The sequence below is a fragment of the Crotalus tigris genome, unplaced genomic scaffold (assembly GCF_016545835.1).
Source record: "Crotalus tigris isolate CLP2741 ecotype Arizona unplaced genomic scaffold, ASM1654583v1 scf7180000024167.7108832, whole genome shotgun sequence".
Classification (NCBI taxonomy): domain Eukaryota; kingdom Metazoa; phylum Chordata; class Lepidosauria; order Squamata; family Viperidae; genus Crotalus; species Crotalus tigris.
In genome coordinates, this window is record NW_024100417.1 from 1,138,304 (window position 1) to 1,160,789 (window position 22,486).

Below are 22,486 nucleotides of genomic sequence, written 5' to 3' on the forward strand. Positions count from 1 at the left end.
GCTGAGATGGAATCTGAAATAAGGCATAATAACCAAAAGGCAACTATTACTTCCCTTCATTCTACTAAGGAAGGCTAAAACTGCATTTATCTCTTTTGCTAATCTTTTTCTAACCCACTCTGGTACTCATAGTTTCTCTTTCTTTCTTTCTTTCTTTCTTTCTTTCTTTCTTTCTTTCTTTCTTTCTTTCTTTCTTTCTTTCTTTCTTTCCTTTCTTTTTCTTTCCTTCCTTCCTCCCTCCCCCCCCTCTCTCTCTTTCTTCCCTCCCCCACAAGAACTAGTTAATACTTCCAGTATACAGAATGTTCCCTATAGAAGCTACAGAGATATCAGTATAAGGACATATTCTGGGCTGCAACCAAGTAGATTCAAGACTGGCAAATCTGATTAGCCTCTGCTGTTTTCTTCCAAACTCACCAATTTATAATGAGGTACAATTTGTACTGTGCAGTATGATAAATATCACAAATCCTGAAGATGTCTCTGACTCAGTGTTTAAATAATTTTGGTATGCATTGTTAAAAGCAACCATTATAGCGAGGATTCTTCTAACAGACAAATGTAAGATTAATATGAACAGATCTCCTGGGGGTATGTTCACTTTGTCAACCCAGCCCAGCCCAGCCTAAACTAAATCTCTTTCCTCACTAATCTACTGAAATCCAGTGAAATCTCTCACCTTTCTCCCTGTCTTCATCACTGTGCAGCATTTTTTCCAGACCTTCTTCCCATGGAGCCGATTCTCCATTTGGCACGGCTTTACTCTGCTGCTGAGACAGCTTTTGCCTGACAGAGTTGATTTCTCGTCTCAAGAGTCGAACGCGACGGGTTCGGGCACCGCTTGATCTCATGGTGCTCACTACGTCCAGCTTTTCCAATAGTTCCTTCAGTTGTATCTCCAAGGAAAGATGAGCTCGGTTCTCAGCAACAAGAATATTGTCAACTGCAATTAGATATATTGGGTGTGTACTATCAATTGAGAAAGTTCTCTGCATCTCAAGCCAGACCTACTCACCATTCTTACCTAGCTGAACATTATACTACATTATGGACTTTACTTTATACCACAGGTAGGAAAGGCATCACTTAAATCTGGAATCAGTTAAATATTTTTATATAGGATACTTTTCAAGATGATTTCTTGAGTTTCTTTACATTTTTATACACATGTAGTTGTCTTTATTACATCAGAGATTGCTCAGAAACTTACCATCCTCCCAAGAAAAACGATAAAAATCTTCTGTCTTTGGAGATTCAGGCAAATGAATCCCCACTTGGGGGTCAAAGCCAATATTCTCAGCTTGCCGTCGTGCATGGCGTAATATTGCACCTCCAAGATCTCTGAGCCGGACAGCTGCTCGATGGAAAATTGTGTCTTTAGAATTATACCTCATGCAATTGGCAAGGATGAGGTTAAAATCTTCTTCAAATTCATCCAGTGTTTGGTACTGGTGGGACTCCAGCTTCTTCCTCATGGTAGAAAAATCCATTGGCTTGGAAATGAATTCCAGGTAATCTGGAACCTAAACATATAAAACCTGTACAATTACAAAAATCATTTACTAGCCAACCAGGGTATACCAATCATAAGTATTCTGTATGTCCTCTTATTGCCACTGGATTTGATCATAAACTTACAAGAATGACACTCATTTAATTACATTCCCTTCCACTCTGGTAAACAGAACTATCTTGCTAAACGGTGAGAGTCAATTTCCAAATAGACAGTACTCTACTTGGGATAGTTTGGCAGCTCTTTGTGTAAACAGTTTATTCTTCAAAAATACTTTACTTTATGAAACAGTAACATGAGATAATCAAGTAACAAGACTTTATCGTTGCCAGTTGTATTTTTATATTGTCCAAGAGCTGGCAGGGTTGTTTTTTTTTTCCCAGATGCTGGGTACTATAAATGCTTTTATTTGATGATAAAAGAGCAATAATATTGCATTATTTATCTATGTAAAAATGGGAGAAACTTTGGAAGAGCAGCAGATTTTGTGAAATTTCAGCATTTGCACCCCTCAAACTCTTTATAATATTGCAGGGTTAACTTTAATTTGTGGGTCCTGAAGATGGTTTTTTTTTTTTTTATCCAAATGATTCAATGTTCCCAAATACTGCATTGCCAATCCCTGATGCAGCCATTCCTCTAAACAGAGCCTTAAGATACATCCTATGTATCTCTAGGTACTTGCCTCACTCAGGTTTACGGGATCTGCAAAGATCTGGGCTGGATCCTTTTCCTGCAGTAGATCCAGTGTTGTGCGCAGAAGAACATTGAATGGTGTGAGCTGTAACTCCATAGCAGCTTGCTGAATCTTTACCTGAAATCAGAATAATAATATTATTTAGAGATACCAAAGATAGAAAAAAATGAGTATTTCCTTTTCACATATAATTAATGTACAAAGCTCACTCATTCATCATATAACACTATAAAAATGGACTGTAAACTAATTGCAGGGAGTTATATATGAAATTGCCTGATAGCACATAGGAGCATAAATTTCAAGAAAGCAAAATTCTCTGCTCAACTTCTATCACTTTGTCAGAACAAGACAGTGATTATTTAAAGCATAAAACAGCAAACTAAAACAGATTCTTAGCTGCAAAATGACATTTTATATAACTGTGAAATCTAGAAATATAGCTTTGTTGAAACCCTTAACTTAAACCAACTGATAACAGTTATATAGTTATGCCTTTCCATAATTAGGTAAGTGATAACTGGAGAAAGGAACATGTCATGTCCTCTCCAGGGAAGCTCATCTGGAGAGCCTGCTGTTCTTGTAACACCAAACAAAAACATTCATATTTCCCTGAACAATTTTACAATAATGGTGTAGTTCTACAAATGTGCTTGTTTTCCTAGATTTTGTTTCTAGGTTTTATCTTTGCTTTTACAATTTTTATTATTAGTTGACCATGCACCACCCAGAGAAAAATCTGGAATTGCTAACCTTTTTGAACAAATCAAGTATGCACAGAAGTGTTTTTTAATGACACAAATTCCAATCCATTTCCAGATTTATCTTTGGCTGCAATTATATGGCAACCTAACGGGGTGTAAGTCACACTAAATAAAGTGATGTTTCATTCTGAATAAACATGCTTAGGACTGGAAGCCAGCACAGAAAAATATATATGTATATATTCCCCTTTCTTGGTCTAATCCAGTGGTTCTCAACCTGTGGATCGGGACCCCATTTGGGGTCGAACGACCATTTCACGGGGGTCGCCAAACAAGGCTGTCCGCCATTTTTTCCCCCTTTTCTTTGGCCACGCCCCTGGCACCCGGTGATGTATAAGTGGTTGGGGTTCATCACAACATGGGGAACTGTATTATGGGGTCACGGCATTAGAAAGGTTGAGAACCACTGGTCTAATCAATGTGAAATACTATTCATATTTATATGTCACCTGCAGTTGTTTCAATATGAGATGAGTGGCAAATAAATTTAATAAATAAATAAATCCATCCCTCAGTAGCTATAAAAATCTGCAATGCATATGCAACTTTCAGTAGCAATTAATATACAGAAACAATGCTAAAGCACCATCAAGTCATACTTCTATTTACCTGTTCACGTTTGAGTTTCTCACGTTTACGAATTAATTCAATGAGCAGCCGTGCTCTTTCTAAGTCATGCCGAAGTTTCTGCCAATATTTAAGTTCTTCTTTTACTGCACTAGTCTTTTCATCCTGCTCCTTCTGTGGAGATAACATTTTATTGCTGCAGATTGTATTCTGTCATTTCAGATCTCTCAATTTTCTCTTTCTCTCCACAATAATTCACAATTAGGGTCTACCTAAAACACAGTATCTAATTCTTAACCCTAAATTGGTGCCAGGTTGCTTATGGGATTGTCTTTCTCAGGTTGTTTTTTACCCATCCATCCATTCAGTCCAATAGTGGGTCCTGTCTGTTTTAGAGTGTCAGCAGTGGGGCCCAAGAGAAGAGACTTTTCTGTTGTGGCACCTGCCATCTGGAATATCATCCCTCTGGAAACTAGGTCATCCCTCTGTTTATATTTATATAATTTTTAATATTGTTAATCACCCAGAGTCATATACTTGAGATGGATGCCCATGTACATTTATTAAATAAATAAATCTGAATAGAACAAAAAGATAAATGCCATATTACACTCAGGGCATTGTGAAAAGTAACTGCACTTAAAAAGTTAGAATTGAAAAATATTCCTTTATAGGAGAAAGAAAGATTTAATAACTAATACCCACAATCCAAGTGTTAATATCCACAATGAATAAAAACATTGCTCTATAGCAGTGTTTCTCAACCTTGACAATTTTAAGGCATGTGGACTTCAACTCCCAGAATTCCACAGCCAGCATTGCTGGCTGTGGAATTCTGGGAGTTGAAGCCCACATGCCTTAAAATTGTCAAGGTTGAGAAACACTGCTCTATAGAATGAGTTAACCCTATTTCCAGGCTTAAGGAATAGTTTCATGAACATATCTACTCTAATCTTGGTTTTGCCTTTTCTATATTATGTAATGTAAAAATCGATGTGATGCACCCATAACTGATAGTAAAGTAACTATACAATGCAAACATCCACTAAGAGAAGATGTAATAATTTCATTACTACTATTCATTCAAACTTTCAAAATTAATCAACTTAATCTAACTAACAATAGGTATTCCAGAAAGGATCATTTTCATTTAGTTCTTTCCTAAACCTTCCCATTCAGTTTATCAAACATTTCTCCCTCATACTACTCGGGCAGCACTATCATGATGAAAAATTCTTATACCAGTTCTGCATTTCTTTGGGACTGTAAGTGAGAGTGTAGCCTCCGTATCAGTGGTACACCATTTCTTGACTGACGTTTCAATAGCCAATAATTGTGCAGCCTCTGCATGAACTGATTCTTTCTCTGGAAATTGAGTCCACTGCAGATTTTATTCAGCCTGGGGAAAATAATAGCATCAAAAAAGCTTATACCTTATTAAATCCAAATTCAGATTCCGCAAATCCACATGAGACATGGTAACTCTTCTACATCAGGCAATATGGACCACTGCCTAACTCTCTAGTCACATGAGCTTTAAATACAAACTATACAGTATCTCAGATTAGAGGATTTTCAACTAGAAAATTCATGCCACTAGAAACAGTTGCACAGATCCAGTTCAGCAGCAGTAATAGTAAAATGAGCAATGCCCATCCACCAAATGAGTTCAAATGAACAAAATTTACTTCACAGTTTTAATTAACCAAAGCAATTTAGTATTTCAAAAAAAAATCCACAATATGAACTTTAAGAAACATGTTTACCTTTTGTGGACTGAGGCTATAATCAAGCACATAGTTAGGCTGTTTCATTCATCCTGAAATCTACTTAGCAAAGTCTTTCTAATTCCCCTCTCACAGGGTCACTGCCACCACCCACCCTGCACGAATGATTCCTGAGAGAGGGGAAGGAAAGCTAGACTTCGCTCCCCCTCTTCTGGCTATTTAGAAGGGACCCTAAAAGTCTATTTATTTGCTTGTTTCAAATAATATTTATTTTTATCTGCCTTTTAAAATTTCTTGTAAGCCATTTGGAGGGATTGTTTATTCTAAAGGGAAGGACATAAATAATTGGAAAATGCACATAGCTTGTGATTAAGTCCTGTTGAGATGAAAGCAGAAACCAGGGCAGACCAAAATAATGACTGGAATGGCTGCGCCACTCACCGGTAAGAAGGGATCTGTGTGACCATTAGCAGAGGCACAGAAGCACTGCTTTCCTTTTTCACCTTTTGCTTCCAATTTACTTTGTTTTTATTTTTGGGACTGCCCCTCTCCATTGTCTCATTCTTTACAATGTCCTCATCTCCTTCATGAAGAGTAGTTGTGTTTCCTTTTTTCATGGTGCCAGGAGGGGAATGTGCCTCACAGAAAGCAGTTTTGCGCACAGTGAATGTGGTGCCATTGAGGCTGGTCTCCCTCATGGGCTCAATCTTCATGAAGAGACCAGCTGTCTGGGCACAGGTAACATGGAAAGCAGTGTAGCAGTTCATTTTGTGGCACTGGATAGCTGCTCCCATGCCCTTCTGCTTGCAGATGTAGCAAGTTAGTTTCCAGCGGGCAGGTGGGATGTTTTCTATTCCCTCAATGGGTTCCAGAAACACAGTGTTTGCAAAACAAATTTCTGGGATCCAGATGGCACAAACAACATGAGCCCAGTGACCATCACTGGTCTGTTTGAATGCTCCACCTTTGTTTGGACACAAGACACAATCAACAGGGTGGGAAGGGGATTGTAGGCAGCAGCGACAAAGCCATTGTCCCTCAGGGATGTAAGGAACTCCATAACACTCCTGGTGCACAGCCAAGTTGCAAATGTCACAAAATAAAATGACATTGCTGTTATGACATTCATCATCCATGCAAACACAACAAACAGCATCCTCATCTATCATGGTCTGCTGGGCTCCATTATTACGACTCTCCAAATATGACTCTTTCTCCAGACGATCTAGTAGCAATTCAAAAGTTTCTGCAGAAATTGATCCATACCCATCATTTTTCCTTTTTTCGTTGATCATGTCAAGCCAGGCCAAATCCTCCTCATCCAAATCATACTCCACTTCAGCATCAACATCCTCGGGTGGTTTCTCAATATACTGATAGTAAGCTGAAGGCAAGGGTGGAGCATCCAGCTGGCTGAAAGAGTCAATCATGCGAAAGCTGGGCTGTGGTAGAGGAAAAGATGCTCCAGAAGCATGTTTGGTGCACGTCTCTTTTTTTTTGCCTTTGCACTGATTTTTCCTGGATTTTGAAGGAAAAAGTGGTTGTTCGCTGTTTTCTTTGTTACTGTTGCATTCTGTGATGTCCTGGGCGGTTAGCTCATCCTCTGTGATGATCTTCAGAGGATCATAAATGCTGATGCGATGGAGACGGCCATCAATATCAACTTCCACTATTCGCTGAGCCTGGGCGTATGTCAGAGTCTCTCGGGTGGGTGAGCATTTCAAGCTGTATGGTGAAGGAGAACGTCTTCCTTCCAAAGTCTGCCGGGACCTCCTCCGAGGTTTCCTCATAGCAGCAAGTTGGAAAATCTATAGGATATTACAACAGAAAATAATTTGAACACCACTATATTCAAGCATGTGCACATCATTTCAGTACATGTAGTCTAATTCATTACCTGATGAATTGCTTGGAGTGATTTCTAATTGATGGTTCTTAGAAACAAAGCACTCTAAACAGCAGTTTAGTTAACTATAGTTTATTGAATAAAGCACAGCTGGCCAAATTTTAACAATATATAAACTATAAACCAGGGGACTCTATAGAAGCCAGTTTGTTTGTTTAGAAAACCTACATGGCGGCTTATCTTTACATGATCATTCTAAGTGGCTCACAAATGACATCAAATAAAAACAGAATAAATATGACCAACTAAATCTAGAACAACGCCTTATATCCACATTTCAGTGCAACAACATCCGATCAAGTCTACAATTACCCTTGCATTTGCTAGCAATGGCTATCCCAGCTATCCTAGTCCATTGCTGGGATGAAAATGTTTACAAAGTCACAGGAACCAAAATTATTACTTTATATTCACAAAATAAATCTTGCAAGACTATCTTTATTATTTAAGTGGTTAGTGATCCCCACAGTGAAAAGATTCACATAATAGGCTATATCAAAGCCAAGCAAACCAAATTATGGTTTTAATACAAGCTGGGATCCAGGCAATAAACAGATTTTATTTAATAATAGATCATCTCACTTCCTTCAAAATCAGTCTCTCCTGACATTTTTGTAATATTCCTGAAGTTTTTGTAATATTATTTGTAATATCACAATATTCTTGGGGTTTACGGCTGCCAATCCTTCAAAGCAGATGTTTCAAAGCATGCCAATTCTTTTTACAAATAAACGAGAATGACTAAACCTAAAAACTCATAAATACCAACCATGGCTAGATTAAAACATCTGATTTTCAAACCATGATTCCTGAATTTAGTTTGTTTATAGAATGTTGCAGCTAACTACAACTAGACAGTTTCCAAACACCTCCTTTCCTAACCAGACAGCAAGTCAGATTTGCTTTGGCTTGGATATATTACACTAAACCAGTTTGTCTAGGTTTAAACATCACAACAAGCTACATTTAATCTAAAACATAAGCAAATGTTTTCAAACTCCTTCCAATTGCATTACAGGAGGGGAGAAGCTGAAGAGCTTAAAATTCACTAGGATGACTCCTTGTAACAAAAAGAAAACTTAGTACTGTATTAAATGTGAGCAAAACCTTTTAATCAAAACAAACCATGAAAAGTAGGAATTATACTTTTTGACTGGAATCCAATCAAAGTTTGACTGTAATGTTTGCAGTACAGTACAGTACTAGACACCATGAAATAACAGTGCCAAATAGCTATTGTCAGATAATACTCCTGTTAAAACAGAAATCTGCCAGTGTGGATTGGCCTGCAGTTTGGTTTTGCACAAAAGCAAATCCTGGCTTTTTATTTTGAAAGGTGCAATTATTATTCAGGGGCAATTTAATTTAAATAAATGAGCTTTCTAAAGCTGCAAAACCATTAGAACTAGAAAAATCTTTAGAAACTAATTGCCAAGGCAAATATGTGAATACAGACACATAGGATTTTTTTTCTACATCAATAAGTATTATATTGGATTTTTAAAAAATCAGTTTATAACAGGCTAGTTACTGTAGAAATTACTAGTAGAAAACAAACATTTTGGTCACTAACATGTAAATTCTGAACTTAATGTAACTGTCTTCCAAGGGAAAAAGTTTTGCCAGAATGACTATGAAGTCCAAGCTTTTCATTTTTGTAACCACATAAGATACTTTAGCTAGACTAAACATAAAGTGTTCAGCGTACACAGCACCCTGAAAGACAAGGAAGTATCCATGACCACTTTACTTTATCGAGGTACAATACTGAGCTTTTTGTCTATATCAAGAGATATCCTTTTTAGGAACTTTTTTATTCTGTTTACAGCAGCAGTGACACATACATTGCTTGTTTAGGTAGAAAACTAGCAATGGGACACTATCATTAATACAAATTTCCCAGAAAATTTTGAACTGCAAAATTTTCTGCTGCTTTAAATCAAGCGAGATCCAATCTCACATTACTGATTTCTATTTAGTATTGTCATTTTTACTTTCATTTAGTAAACATGTAAAAAATATCTTCTACCTATACTCTATAGCATACAAAGATTTCAGATATTTCTCCTGTAGCTAAAAGTATCAGAATTGATTTGGAAATATCTGAATACGTTGTGATTTCCACATTTCACCCTCTCCATCCAAGTCCATTTCCAAAAGATTATGTTGGAAATTAATGTTCCATTTTAGGATTCTACTACCTCAGCAGATGGCAGCACTGAGCTGAATTAATTTACTTTCAGAGGCGAAAGGGTGCTGCCCCTGTTTTTTAATGTCTGTCTGTCTGTCCTTCCAACCATCCATCCTATTTATATAACCATCCATATAACAAAATATAACTCTCTGCAGTATACAAAAAACCATAAAAGGACAATATTAAAAATATTCCACACCTAAAACATTAATATTATTATTAGAAGGCTAGAGGAGAATATTAAATGTTACAATGTAGCCGCATCATTAAATCACTAATTTATATTGTATCATTAAATCACTAATTTATATTGTATGAGAACCACAATGGAATTTAAGGTAGCTAAGCTGGAGAATTGAGAAAAGAAGGTACTTTTATCACATAGTTACAAAAATTGCCTATATCGTCTTCTTTTATAGCATTCCATCTTCTCTATCTTCTCCCACATGGTAAACGTTATCTAAGGATATGGACTGAAATATCAGACTATATCAGTGAAGGAGAATCTTTTGGCCTCAGCATGTCAAAAATTCAGAAAATAACAGAATAACAGAGTTGGAAGGGACCAAATCCCACTGTAACCAATGGATCAGTATTCAGTTGATTCAACAAAAGTTGAACATACACACTTGCGGGTAAACACTAGGAAGAAAATAACAATTATATAGCACTTCATATTGCTCTGACTATAATACTAAAGAATGACTTAAAATCCGTTCAATAAACAGTAAGTGGGCAGATGAATTCATAAATGTCAAATTAAAAGATATTTATAGTACAGGGGTATAGTCCGCCTGTATTTTTGAACAAAAAAATAATTTTAAGGTATCAAAGAATAGTGTTGCTGAGAATTCAATGGTTAAATTGCTTCATCAAATAAGGAAACATGAAACAGGAGAGGTCAAGGCACTTTTCTTTCTTTTTCTTCTTCCAGTCTAAGATAGTAATTAGGCAACTTCCAGAAAAAATGGGGTGGGAGGTTTCAAGCAAGATGGAAAGAGAGGGAAGCATAGTTGTAAAGTATGTACAATATTTATCTTCTGAATTCAACTGTACACAAACTATACTTGGTTTGTGCTAGTTTGCAGATGACGGGAAACTGGGAATGATAGTTAATACTTTAGTGAAACAAGATCCAAATTGTATAGATAGATCTGAGCACTCAGCCAAAATGAATACTACAGAATGCAGTAGGGTGGGTCAGGGTGACCTTATTGATTATACATTAAACATGTACCAGGAATATGATGCAGCTGCTAAAAAGCAAATACTATCTTGGCATGCATTAACAGTAGTGCAAATCCAAATCATTGTCCTTCAAAAGTAGCAGTGACAAATTGGATCAAGTTCAGAGGAAGGGTATCAGCATGGTGGAGGGTGTAGAAAACAAACCCTATGAGAAATACTTAAAGGATCTGGCTATGCTTAGCCCATATAAAAGATTGAGAGGAGGTGTGAAGCTCTGTTTGTTTCATTTGGAGGCTACCCAACTCCAGAATTACTCTGGATATTTTGCAATTTAAAAGCAGAAAAACAATAGAGGAAGAATCTGAAACATCCAGTTAACCACATTTCATTTTAAAAAAAGAACCCCAAAGAGACAGGCACCACAGCTAACCTATCCTGGAACTTGGGAGAACAGCCATGATTTAAAGGACTTCCAGAATATCATTAGGAGGGCTACGACAGAACTTTCACACAAAGAGGGAGTGAAATTATTTTCTATTATTGTTCCACAGGGCAGGACCAGAACTGTGGGTTAAAATATAAGGAAAAGCTTTCAGGCTACACATCAAGATAAATCTCCCAGTAACATGAGCTGACTGCCACATGAAGTGGTGAATTCTCTTTTGCTGGAATTCTTCAGAGATTGAATATTCATCTGTCAGAAATGCTGTAAGGCAGTGGTTCTCAACCTTTTTAATGCCGCGACCCCCAACCAGTCATAAGTCGAGGACTACTCAACCGGTCGTACGTTGAGGACTACTCAACTGGTGCAGCACCGTTTGCAGAATGGGACTTTTGGCGAGCTCGGCAGGGCAGAGAGAGCCTGGACAATTCCTATTGGCTTTTGAAAGCCAATAGAATTAGACTCTATTCAAGAGAGTCTATTCTATTGGCTTTCAAAAGCCAATAAAATAAAAGAGAGTAGCACAGCTAAGGAAAAGAGGGAAAAAAATGGCAGACTGCATTGTTTGGCGACCCCCGTGAAATGGTTGTTCGACCCCAAATGGGGTCCCGACCCCCCAGGTTGAGAACCACTGCTGTAAGGGATCCTGAACAGGATAGGACTACATAACCTCTAAAGTCCCCTCAAACCTTATGATTCTCTGCACGTGCTAAAATATTGGTTGGTGGTTTTGCTAGATGTATTCATATTATATAGAACTGATTTTAGATTTAACAGCACAGTGATGATCCTCCAAAAACTATAAAACACTCAGTTGGGTAATATCCTTACTAAGAACAACTAATATGTCACAAAATAATGTGCACGTTTTCTTATAATTGAACATTCTGAGAGAAAACAGCCAAAGTACATAAATTAGACCACAAGGCCTGAATTTAAACAGTGATGGGTTTACACATGCCAGTGTGGAATTTATAAGTACTGTGTAAAGCCAAATGAACTATGATTTATTAAGCCAAATATAAATGATAGATCACAACTGACTACTTCTCATTCGCAAAATGAAGACTGCAGTAGTATAAATTTGTGAGTGCCAGGAATTGTAAATATCAGACTCAATACAAGTTTCTGAAAGATGAAAAAATGCCTAGCCCTATTTGTAGAGAGAAAACAAAACTCCCAGCCATTAGTCAAACAGTTTAGTTATTGAATAGTAAACGTAATATCTCATTGCTTAAAAGCAACATTTATAAGAAACCAATATTCTGCTTTACTGAAGGAATGACTATAAAGCTTCAAAGATTCCAAAGCAATTTTTCCATTTTCCATTTCTCCCTTCATTTCTGCCATGAGAGCAGAATATTTTATAAAGGAGATGTAAGAACTTTCCAAGATTTGATGCATAAAAGTCTATCAAATAGTTGTATGAATTCAAAGGCACCCAATTAGAGGCATCAAACTGATTCCATCATTTAATTAGGGAGTTTGATCAAACTGAAGCTTCATAGAGTTCTAATGTTCTTCTTAAAGGACTAATAAATTCCATGACCTGACAATATGCGCTCTGATCCATGAAAGCTGATGTGAAAATGAATTTGTTACTTTTTAAGGTGACACAATATTTTTGTTTATACAGAAGATAGAGCAAAGGAATGTAATAACCTTTAAAGTTTCTGTTAAAGAAGAAAAAGGGGAAATGGAAAGCAAATGAGAGTAAGAAAAGAAAAAGCATACAAAAGGTGGAAGAGAAAGGCATTAGGTAATAGCAGCATTACCTATCAGATGATTTCCAAAAACTCTGGGAGTTATAGTACTAGTGACATCAGGTTGTAAATGGCTGACTAAAAGCAATTTTTTGTTCAGCACATATCTTTATTCATTCAAGCAAAGGTTTACAAAATAGTTACTAACCATTTATTTTCTGAGACTTCTGCACCAGGGAAAAAAGTTAAAGGTCCCATAGAAAGAGGGAGAACAAAAAATCATGTATAATTGTCAATCCATGTCTTTACCGATTTTAGAAAGCATTCATAATCTAATCATGCCCACGGGCTTCATAATGTATGCAAGTTTGATTAACTTGAGCCAAGGAGCTCCCATAATTTGCTGGGAACTAATTGTCTTCTCTCTCTTTTATGATTTTGGAAATATAAAATTAGAAGTTAATGGCAAAACTGTTCAAGGATTATTCGGAAGCAAGCAAAGCTATTACTAAAAGCCAACATGGCTTTGTTAAAAACAGATCATGACATACAAACCTTACTGCAATCTTTGTCAAAGTGACTAAATTAATGGACCAGAGAAATGCGGTGGACACAATATACTTGGACTTCAGTAGGATTTGACAAAGTAGACCATGACCTACTTATTGGTATGCTAGAAAAATGTGGGATAGCATCACCAGCAGATGGATTCATAATTGGCTGACCAACTGCACTTAACGTGTAGTCCTCAATGGAACTACATATAGAATAACAAAGTTGGAAGGGACTTTGCAGGTCATCTAGTCCAACCCCCTGCTCAGGCAGGAAACCCTATACCATTTCAGAGAAATGGTTGTCCAGTCTCTTCTTAAAAACTTCCAGTGTTGGAGCATTCACAACTTCTGGAAGCAGATTGTTCCACTGATTAATTGTTTTAACTGTCAGGAAATTTCTGCTTAGTTCTATAATACTTCTTTCCTTGATTAGTTTCCATCCATTGCTTCTTGTCCTGCCTTCAGGTGCTTTGGAGAATAGCTTGACTCCCTCTTCTCTGTGGCAGCCCCTTAGATATTGGAACACTGCTATCATGTCACCCGTAGTCCTTCTTTTCATTAAACTAGAGGTACCCAATTCCAACAACTGTTCTACATGCAGTGGGGTGCCTCAAGGTTGTCTTAGGCCCAGTACAACATCTTCATAAATGATTTAGATGAGAGGATAGAAAGAGAACTCATCAAATTTGCAGACAATACCAAGCTGGGGGGAATAGCCAAAACTTTAGAACAGGGGTCCCCAACACCCAATCCGTGGACTGGCACTTGGCCGCAGCATGCCAGCAACCGGACCGCACAAACAAAGCCCCATCTGCGGGATGCAAGCAGTATGCACAACCACACCCTTCTGATCTGCAGAAAAACCTTTCTCCATGGTATCAGTCCCTGGTGCCCAAAAGGTTGGGGACCTCTGCTTTAGAAGACAGACAGTGCATCAGCAATTAAACACTGGGCCCTATCCAACAAAATGCAATTCAGTGGTGAGAAAAGTAAGGTTTTATACTTAGGCAAGAAAAACCTAATGCACAGCTGTAGAATAGGTGGTACGTGACTCAACAGCTGTGAGAGGACTCTAGGAGTTCTAGTGGACAACACTTAAATATTGTTGAGTGTGCTGCAGCTGCCAAAGAACCAATGCAGTCCTAGGTTGCATCGACAGAGGGATATTATCAAGATCACATGAAGTGCTTTAATATACTACTTTGGCAAGACCATACCTGAAATACTGCATCCAGTTTTGGTCACCATGATAGAAAAAAGATGTTGAGAGTCTAGAAAGGATGCAGGGAAGAGCAACAAGGATGATTGGGAGCTGGAGGCTAAAACATATGATGAATGGTTGCAGGAACTAGGTGTTTCTAGTTTAACCAAGAGAAGGACTAGGAGTGACATGATAGCAATCTTCCAATATTTGAGAGGATGTGACAGAGAACAGTTGGTCAACTTATTCTTCAAAGCATCTGAGGACAGGACAAATAGTAATAGATAACTTACAAAGTAACCTATCAAGGAGAGATCCAACCTAGAACTAAGGAGAAATTCCCTGATAGCAAGAAAAATTAACCAGTGGAATGGCTTGCCTTCAGAAACTGTGGGTGCTCCATCACTGGAGGCTTTTAAGAAGAGACTGGGTAGCCATTTGTTTGGAATGGTATCGGGTCTCCTGCTTGAGCAGAGGTTGGTTGAGGAGACTTCCCAAGCGCCTTCCAAATATATGTACCCTTAGGTACTGCTGATGCACTGCTTTTTACAGTTAGCAAAATAACGTTTTTCCATTGCTGATGGAAAAAATAATGCTAAATTAAAATGATACATACTACTTTATTCTGTGTATCATTTTAATTTAGCACTATTTTTTCCATCAGCAATGTCCTTCATATCCAGATCATCCTCCCAAGTAAGTCCCACTTAGAAACAAGATTCTCAATTCAAAATGTATTGCCTGTAAATTCTGCCTGTTTTATTGCTTCCTGTAGACCCTAGCAGAGGAATTTAGGAACTCAGGATGAAAGTAAAGGCAGCTGCCCCCTGAATAGCCTCTTCTGACTGCCTATTTTTGTGAAAGGGGGAGTGGTTCTCCATGGCTCCAATCACCAGAATTTCTTTTTGTGTACTCAGTTGGTCAAACTAAATATAATATTAAATATATACTTTCTTTGCTTTCTAGGACTACAGCTACAGTAGGACCACAAATACAGCCTGCAAATTGGATGGAAAAGTTTCCTTTCCAAAGTAACCATTAGCCCTGGGAATAGTTTGCACAGATAACAATTGATATTTTTGTGCCAGTATGCATGTGATTTTTAACAATTTCACAAAGAAACTGAAGAAACACAAGAGTGTTCAGATACTGAAAGAAGAGAATATCTGTAGCTCATCAAGGGCTCCACAGTGTGCAGGTAGCCTACCATAGCTTTAATTAATTAGTTTAATATTTTTTTTAATTTTTTTATTCATAATACAATTAAAACAAAAATGGACAAACATGACATTCCAGAATGAATTTTCCTAACAGTTTGTTTCTCATGGTACAAAATAATTAGTTTAATATTTAACATTGAATCTAATCATGCATTTCAGAACTTAGAAACTTCAATCTTCTAGTTCGGTGCTTCTCAATGTTGGCAACTTTAAGCTGTATAAACTTCAACTCCCAGAATTCCCTAGTTAGGTGCATAAAATATGGTTAAAATCATGGCTTTGTGTGTGTACGCAACTTTAGATTGATCCCTATGATGAATTCTGAAATCTGGTTTAATTTTTTATTCTTCTTGCACTTTGGATGTGACTGCTCATAAACCACATTAAAGATGGTTTATATAGGGCCTTGCAGGTTCAGAGAAGGTAAGGGGCTCAGTGAGCTTGTATTCCTTCTCATACCATGTCTAAAATCTATATCGCATTTTCTTATCAAACAGTATAGGTCTAATGGAGTTATAGAGGTTTATAGAGTTATACTTCTTCTCTGTCACCCATACTGTATTGTTTCTCTCATTTAAATATTCCCAGATATAGAGAGAAAATTGTTAAAGAAAAATTCATCTATTTAACTATATAAATATTACAGATTAAGGGCCAGTAAAAACATGTCCAACTTAATAAGTGAAAACAAAAAGAGAAGATATATAAATAATAAATACATTAATAAACAGATGCTTTAAGTTGTAATAGTATTTGATTTACAGTTAAATATTCTAATATTTTCTACTTAATAAGCAATCTACTAAATGAAAAACTTGCTTTCAAACAATTTTATCAGCCTTCTAGGTACTCTTTCAGATTTTAATTAAGATAGGATAATATTTGCTAATGCCACTTTTACCTAGGACTACTGAAATATTTTCAAATATTTCACACTCCCCTTCCTTTACATTGCACAGCTCATTCACCAGAGTGGATAAAACTTTTGACATACAAAAGTTGACATACAGCTCGGGTCCAGAAGTTAGACGTGGAAATTAAGACAGCAGCATGTACTGGGTTGGACTATATTAGTAACAAGGAAACAGGCAGCTAAGAGAGGAAACAGACATTTAGGATCTAGATACCATGATATGGAAAATCTGCCATTCCTGGTGTTTACATTTATTAAAGTATTGGGACATGTAATATATGGGGACAACAAAGGAAGGGGGAAGAAATAGAGAATTGTTTTGAATGAATTGGTCAAATGTCTAACTGATGATAGGATTCATATTTCCCAATTTATCATGATTTGTATAATGCGCAGTTGACTATAGCCATGCCTGCCTTAGCCACTATAATACCTATTTGTACAACACATTAAGCCAAAACCAAACATTCTTGGATTTAGAATGAAGTATCAATGCAGCCAATGAATCAGACATTAAAGCTATATTTTCATAGCAAGACTTTTTTGCACTAGACAAAACCAATCAAAGCATTGCATGCACAGACTTACAAAAAAAATGTGCTTATGTACTGTGTCCCACTTCGTTTTTAAAATGCACTATAACCCAGAAGAAATCAATTGAACACCGACAAGTATACCCAAGTGGCAAGATTTTCTTGCCTCAAAATGAATAAACTACTTCAAAGAGGGGGGATCATTTTTATTTCATGTCTGTGGGAACATTATACTGTTGCCATAGTTAATTAAGTGGATGAATACCCTTGAGATCTTGTAATGGTACCTTCTTGCAGAGGGGTAGACTAAATGATCTCTAAAGTATGTCCCAAATGTTTTTCTACAATTCTACAGAAAAAAATTGAAAGTCAACCTAAACTAACATTTACTTAATTCTATTCTATCGCCCATTTATATTCAAGGTAACGCATGAAAGCTTTTCGGTCATCTCGGTGTATCTTTTCCAAGATTCCTGTAACTCCCTGAATACGGAAGGGCAGCCATGAATTCCGCCAAGGCATTCTCAATTCCTTCAACACAGTAGTGACTCTCTAGCAACAAACTGATATCAGCAGAAGTGTGTAATAAGGTTGGACTACAGACATCACTATATCTAGAAAAAGCTGTCTTGGCAGAATCCTGCAGGCACTGAGCAGAATTTGGATATAATACGCAAAGCCTTTCCTGAACAAGGCATTGCACAACGTCAAGTATCGAATCCCAACAAAAATCCCCCAGGCCCCTCTACGGAAATACTTTCCCAGGGGAACGATCTAAACTCTGTTGCAAGCGAGGCTCTTGTCACGTGACACAAAACGCAACAATTTTGATCTCTCAAACATCAGCCGTCTCACTTCCTTCCACAGAGGAGGGAGAGGGGAGGGAGGAGAAAAAGTAGGCCTAACTATAAATTTATCAATGTCTCCAAGCCCCGGGAGGGGGGGGGAATCCCTCAATTAATTGCAAAGTAGGTAAACGAATCATCCATAGCCGTGTTCCGATTGGAAAGCGACGCTGTCCATCATCCCTCAATGGAATCAATCGCATCCTTCAGGTTCCAAACAGGCGCGACCTGTCCCTGTCTAAACCAATGATGAAGGGGAAGGTGGGCGTGGCTAATGATGTCCCGGTTATGAGGGCAAACAAGATGGCGGGGAGCGCTTTCCCTCTTCCCCCGCGTTCTCAGTTTCTCTCCCTTGACCCTCAAATTCGGTATAAGGCGTTGAGGAAGGATCCCTACCCCACATCTCGGAGGGCTCCAAGCCTTTCTAGTTCTATTACCCCGCTCCCGCCCAAGCCTTCATGGGATCCTCGGGGATCGTGAGGAAGGGAAGGGGAAGGAGGTTGCGACTGCGGCGGCACGGGGGGGAGATCTTGACTCTACTTGCCTGGGCCGCCGCCTTGTTCTTCTCCGCGGGGCCCCTGGTTTTCCGCGGAGCGTTCGGGATTGCACCGTCGGTAAAGGGTGGAGGGGGGAACAAGATGTCGGCTCAGCCCTTATCTCTTCAGCGCCGCCCCCTCATGCCCGCAACTTCCAGCCCTCTCGGCCCCGCTGCCTCTTGCCTCAGTACCTCCGCCGCGGCTCCAGCTCCTGTTGCGGGGTGGAGGGTAGGGAGGGAGCGAGGGAAGGCAAGATGGAGGCGGCGGCGGCAAAAGCAGGAGTGCAGCTCGGCCAAACGATGGAGAGGAAAAGGGGGGGGGAGGGAAGGAGGCGGCGAGGGAGGGGGCTGCAGGCGCGCTCGGCTCTCTTTCTCGCCCCCCCGACAAGGACCGCCCCCCCTCCGCTTTTCCTCTCCGGACATAGATCTGGAAGGCCTGAGGGCAGCGGTGTGTGTGGGGGGGGAGGTGACCGAGATAGGCTAATGAACCCTGTGTGGTGGCGGGTAGACCTCGAGGGCTGGTGCTGACAGAGGCACTTGTAGCCTTAGAAAGGGCGGGGGGAGGGGGTAGTCTTGAAACTGGCTGCTTAGGAGGCCGGTTTGGGGACTAAATTGAATTCTGGCGACATGCGAGAGGAAAAAGTGCTGGGAATCATTCTGAGGCAGCAACTGAAGAGCTTGTTCATACCTGATCCAATTCCTACAGGGAGAGTCACTTCCGTGTAAGAACGTGTGTATCCCATATGTAGATTGGAGCATGTGGGCAATTTGCTGCAGGCTTATGCTTTGGGAGGCCCTGCCCAGCAAAATGACAAGTGTCTGAATATGGCCGGGTGAGCTACATGTGATGTTAACATTATGTGCCACACTGTAATAAGTGAGCCTGTTTCTCATAAATTTGAAGAATCTGGGTCTGAATCAGCCTTTCAATCTGCTCTAAAGGTGTTCCCCCTGATAACAATCACTGGCATTGTAATCCAGTATATGCTGGAAAGCACCAGGTTGAAGATAGCAGTCCTGAATTATACCACTTAGGTAAAGGTAAATAGGAAAGATGAGTACTGCTGTGCTGTTTAAACTTTGATTTGTGAAGGGACTGGATTTTGGATTTATGTTGCATATGTTGTACAGAACTTTTTTCCCATTGCTAATTGTTATATTTGCAATAAATTGCAGCCCTATGCTATTACAAGGATTCTAAATGTAATAATAATAATAACAGTTGGAAGGGACCTTGGAGGTCATCTAGTCCAATCCCCTGCTCAGGCAGGAAACCCTATACCATTTCAGACAAATGGCTGTCCAGTCTCTTCTTAAAAACTTCCAGTGTTGGAGTATTCATTGCTTCTGAAGGCAGGTTGTTCCACTGATTAATTGTTCTAACGGTCAGGAAATTTCTCCTTAGTTCTAGGTTGCTTTTCTCTTTGGTTAGTTTCCATCTGTTGCTTCTTGTCCTGCCTTTAGGATGAGTTATGAGTTAGCTAGTGATATAAAGGAGTCAGAAAGTATAAGGTGTCAGATTCATATAAAAAAAAACATATTGCAGTGGATCCAATTCATGAATGCTAAGTGGAAGGAAGAGGAAGAACTTTGGATACTCATTCTTATGCTCTTATTAGCAAGATACTGCATAAGAAAAAAATAAATTGAAATTGTTATATAGTTTGCTCATTAACATGCTTACACCTTTATTACCGGCATGGTATAATCAATTGGCTAAAGCTACTCATGTTATTACTGAATGCAGATTCAAAATGAAAATTGTTGTTGTTAATTGCGAAGTCGTGTCCGACCCATTGCGACCCCATGGACAATGTTCTTCCAGGTCTTCCTATCCTCTACCATCTTCTGGAGTCCATTTAAGCTCACTCCTACTGCTTCAGTGACTCCATCCAGCCACCTCATTCTCTGTCGTCCCCTTCTTCTATTGCCCTCAATCTTTCGCAGCATTAGGCTCTTCTCCAGTGAGTCCTTCCTTCTCATTAAGTGGCCAAAGTATTTGAGTTTCAACTTTAGGATCTGGCCTTCTAAAGAGCAGTCGGGGTTGATCTCTTCTAGGACTGACCGGTTTGAACGCCTTGCAGTCCAAGGGACTCGCAGGAGTCTTCTCCAGCACCCTAGTTCAAAGGCCTCAATTCTTTGGCGCTCAGTCTTTCTTATGGTCCAACTTTCACAGCCATATATTGCAACTGGGAAAACTATATGCACTTGACTATATGCACTTTTGTTGGCAGGGTGATGTCTCTGTTTTTTAGTATGCTATCTACATTTGCCATAGCTTTCCTCCCCAGGAGCAAAAAATGAAAAATGAAAATGCACTGCCTTAAAAGCCAGCTGCTATTATAGGGTGGGAAGTATTCTCAGTCAAGCTGTAATAAAATAAATGTGGATACCCAACTATCCAGAAATTGCACTCTGGCAATTTAGAAATTAAATTTGTAAATATGTTAGATTTTCTCTACTATTTTAATATATATAATTCTGATTAAGTTTGTTTTATCATAACCTCTAATTTGTTTAAAATGTTCCACTTATGAGCTCTGTATTTTTTATGAAATGCATACAATTTAATAAAAGTTACTTTAAAATTAAAAAAATATCCTATTTGTTGCTCTCATCTGTATTACTTATTTAGTAGAATGATACTCCACTTTTTGTGTAAGAGTTTATGAGATGCACACCATATAGGATATGCTCTAGTCTATCCTATTTTTCCCACAGCAATCACCCTCTGAGGTACTGTAGGATGTGCTGATAGCAAATTATTTCCTCCAAATCAACCAATGAGCTTCAGTGGCTGAGAATTAAACATATTTCCTCAATACCAGTCCAAACCTTTCATTATTATATCGCAATCTGATAATAGCTTTGGAATGATCTGCTTCCAGTGCTTTGAAACAGATTTGGAAATACACGTTAAGAAAATGTTCCACTGATGCAACTGCATAATTTAAGTTTCCTTGATAGCAGCTAGTAATTGTTAATATTTATTTTCTATTAATGGGTTGATTTTTTTTTCATAGATATTTCTATTGAACTAATATAAAACTAAAATTAGGTATCAAAAAGGGATATTTTTGAGTTCCAAATACAGAGTAGAGCAAAGACGTCAGAGAAATATTTCCAAATAATTTATGGAGAGAAAAGTCATTTCCAAAATAAGATTGGTTTGCAACTCGGATATTTTTACTGCCAATATGATAATTGTTTTGTGAAGTGTAGAATTAATACATCACTCAAGTTATGCTTCCTCATTGTGGTAGTGGTATGTGTCCTTGAGAGAGATGAGCAAAAAACATCAGGAATGTATATTATGAATATACAGATTCCTAGCAAGATCATGAAAAATGTAAAAGCAAAGAAGCTGTATCAGGCCACTTGACAATGGCAAAGACATTTTGTACAGTATTGCATAAAAGAAAGCAATGGTAAACTATTGGAATAAAGGCACAGAGATAATGTGATTTCTGTGCTGGATGTTGAGCTTCTTGGGTCAGATGGCACTGAACATGCTCCTGAGGAACAGCTGGGGCTCTTTTGGGGTACTACAGTGTTTGTGGTGTGGCTAGATGAAAGCCTTAGGAACATCTAGTTGCTGTGTTGGCTTATTGTCATGCAGGAAAAGAAAATCCGAAACTACAAAGACAGATTACAGTGGGAACATAGAACTTAAGCATAAACATGGGAAAGTTCAACACAGAGAAAGATGAAGTAAAGTGGTTTCATACTGATATTTTAGCCATCAGAAAATGGACAATTCAGTTTACTACTTGGGGCACAAAGATCAAGTGTTGCTGTAATAGGAAGGGTGGAGCAAGAACTATTTGGTACAATGCAGTCAGTGGCTGAATAATATCAGACTTCACAGACAACTCTTTAACATGATAGTTAAGTTTATTTTCCAATCACTGATGTAGAAAAGGAGGTTCTGGTGAGTTTTATGGTCAAGCTCAATCTGACATCAAGAAAGCATGTAAGATGTTC

General features: G+C 38.4%; 1 protein-coding gene across 3 annotated transcripts in view; it reads right to left on the reverse strand.

Moving 5' to 3' along the window:
• The window catches only part of BRPF3 (bromodomain and PHD finger containing 3), a 40,623-nt gene extending 20,811 nt beyond the window's left edge, over positions 1–19,812 (reverse strand). For all 3 annotated transcript variants that reach the window (XM_039323264.1, XM_039323263.1, XM_039323262.1), the window contains exons 1-7: positions 18,512–19,812; positions 5,710–7,076; positions 4,784–4,940; positions 3,584–3,715; positions 2,199–2,327; positions 1,211–1,523; positions 680–943 (exon numbers count right to left, since the gene is read on the reverse strand). In XM_039323264.1, the coding sequence (XP_039179198.1) occupies positions 680–943; positions 1,211–1,523; positions 2,199–2,327; positions 3,584–3,715; positions 4,784–4,940; positions 5,710–7,058 (2,344 nt within the window). In that variant the 5' untranslated portion in view covers positions 7,059–7,076; positions 18,512–19,812. The remainder of the gene's footprint in view (positions 1–679; positions 944–1,210; positions 1,524–2,198; positions 2,328–3,583; positions 3,716–4,783; positions 4,941–5,709; positions 7,077–18,511) is intronic.
• Between the last annotated feature and the right edge of the window lie 2,674 nt (positions 19,813–22,486).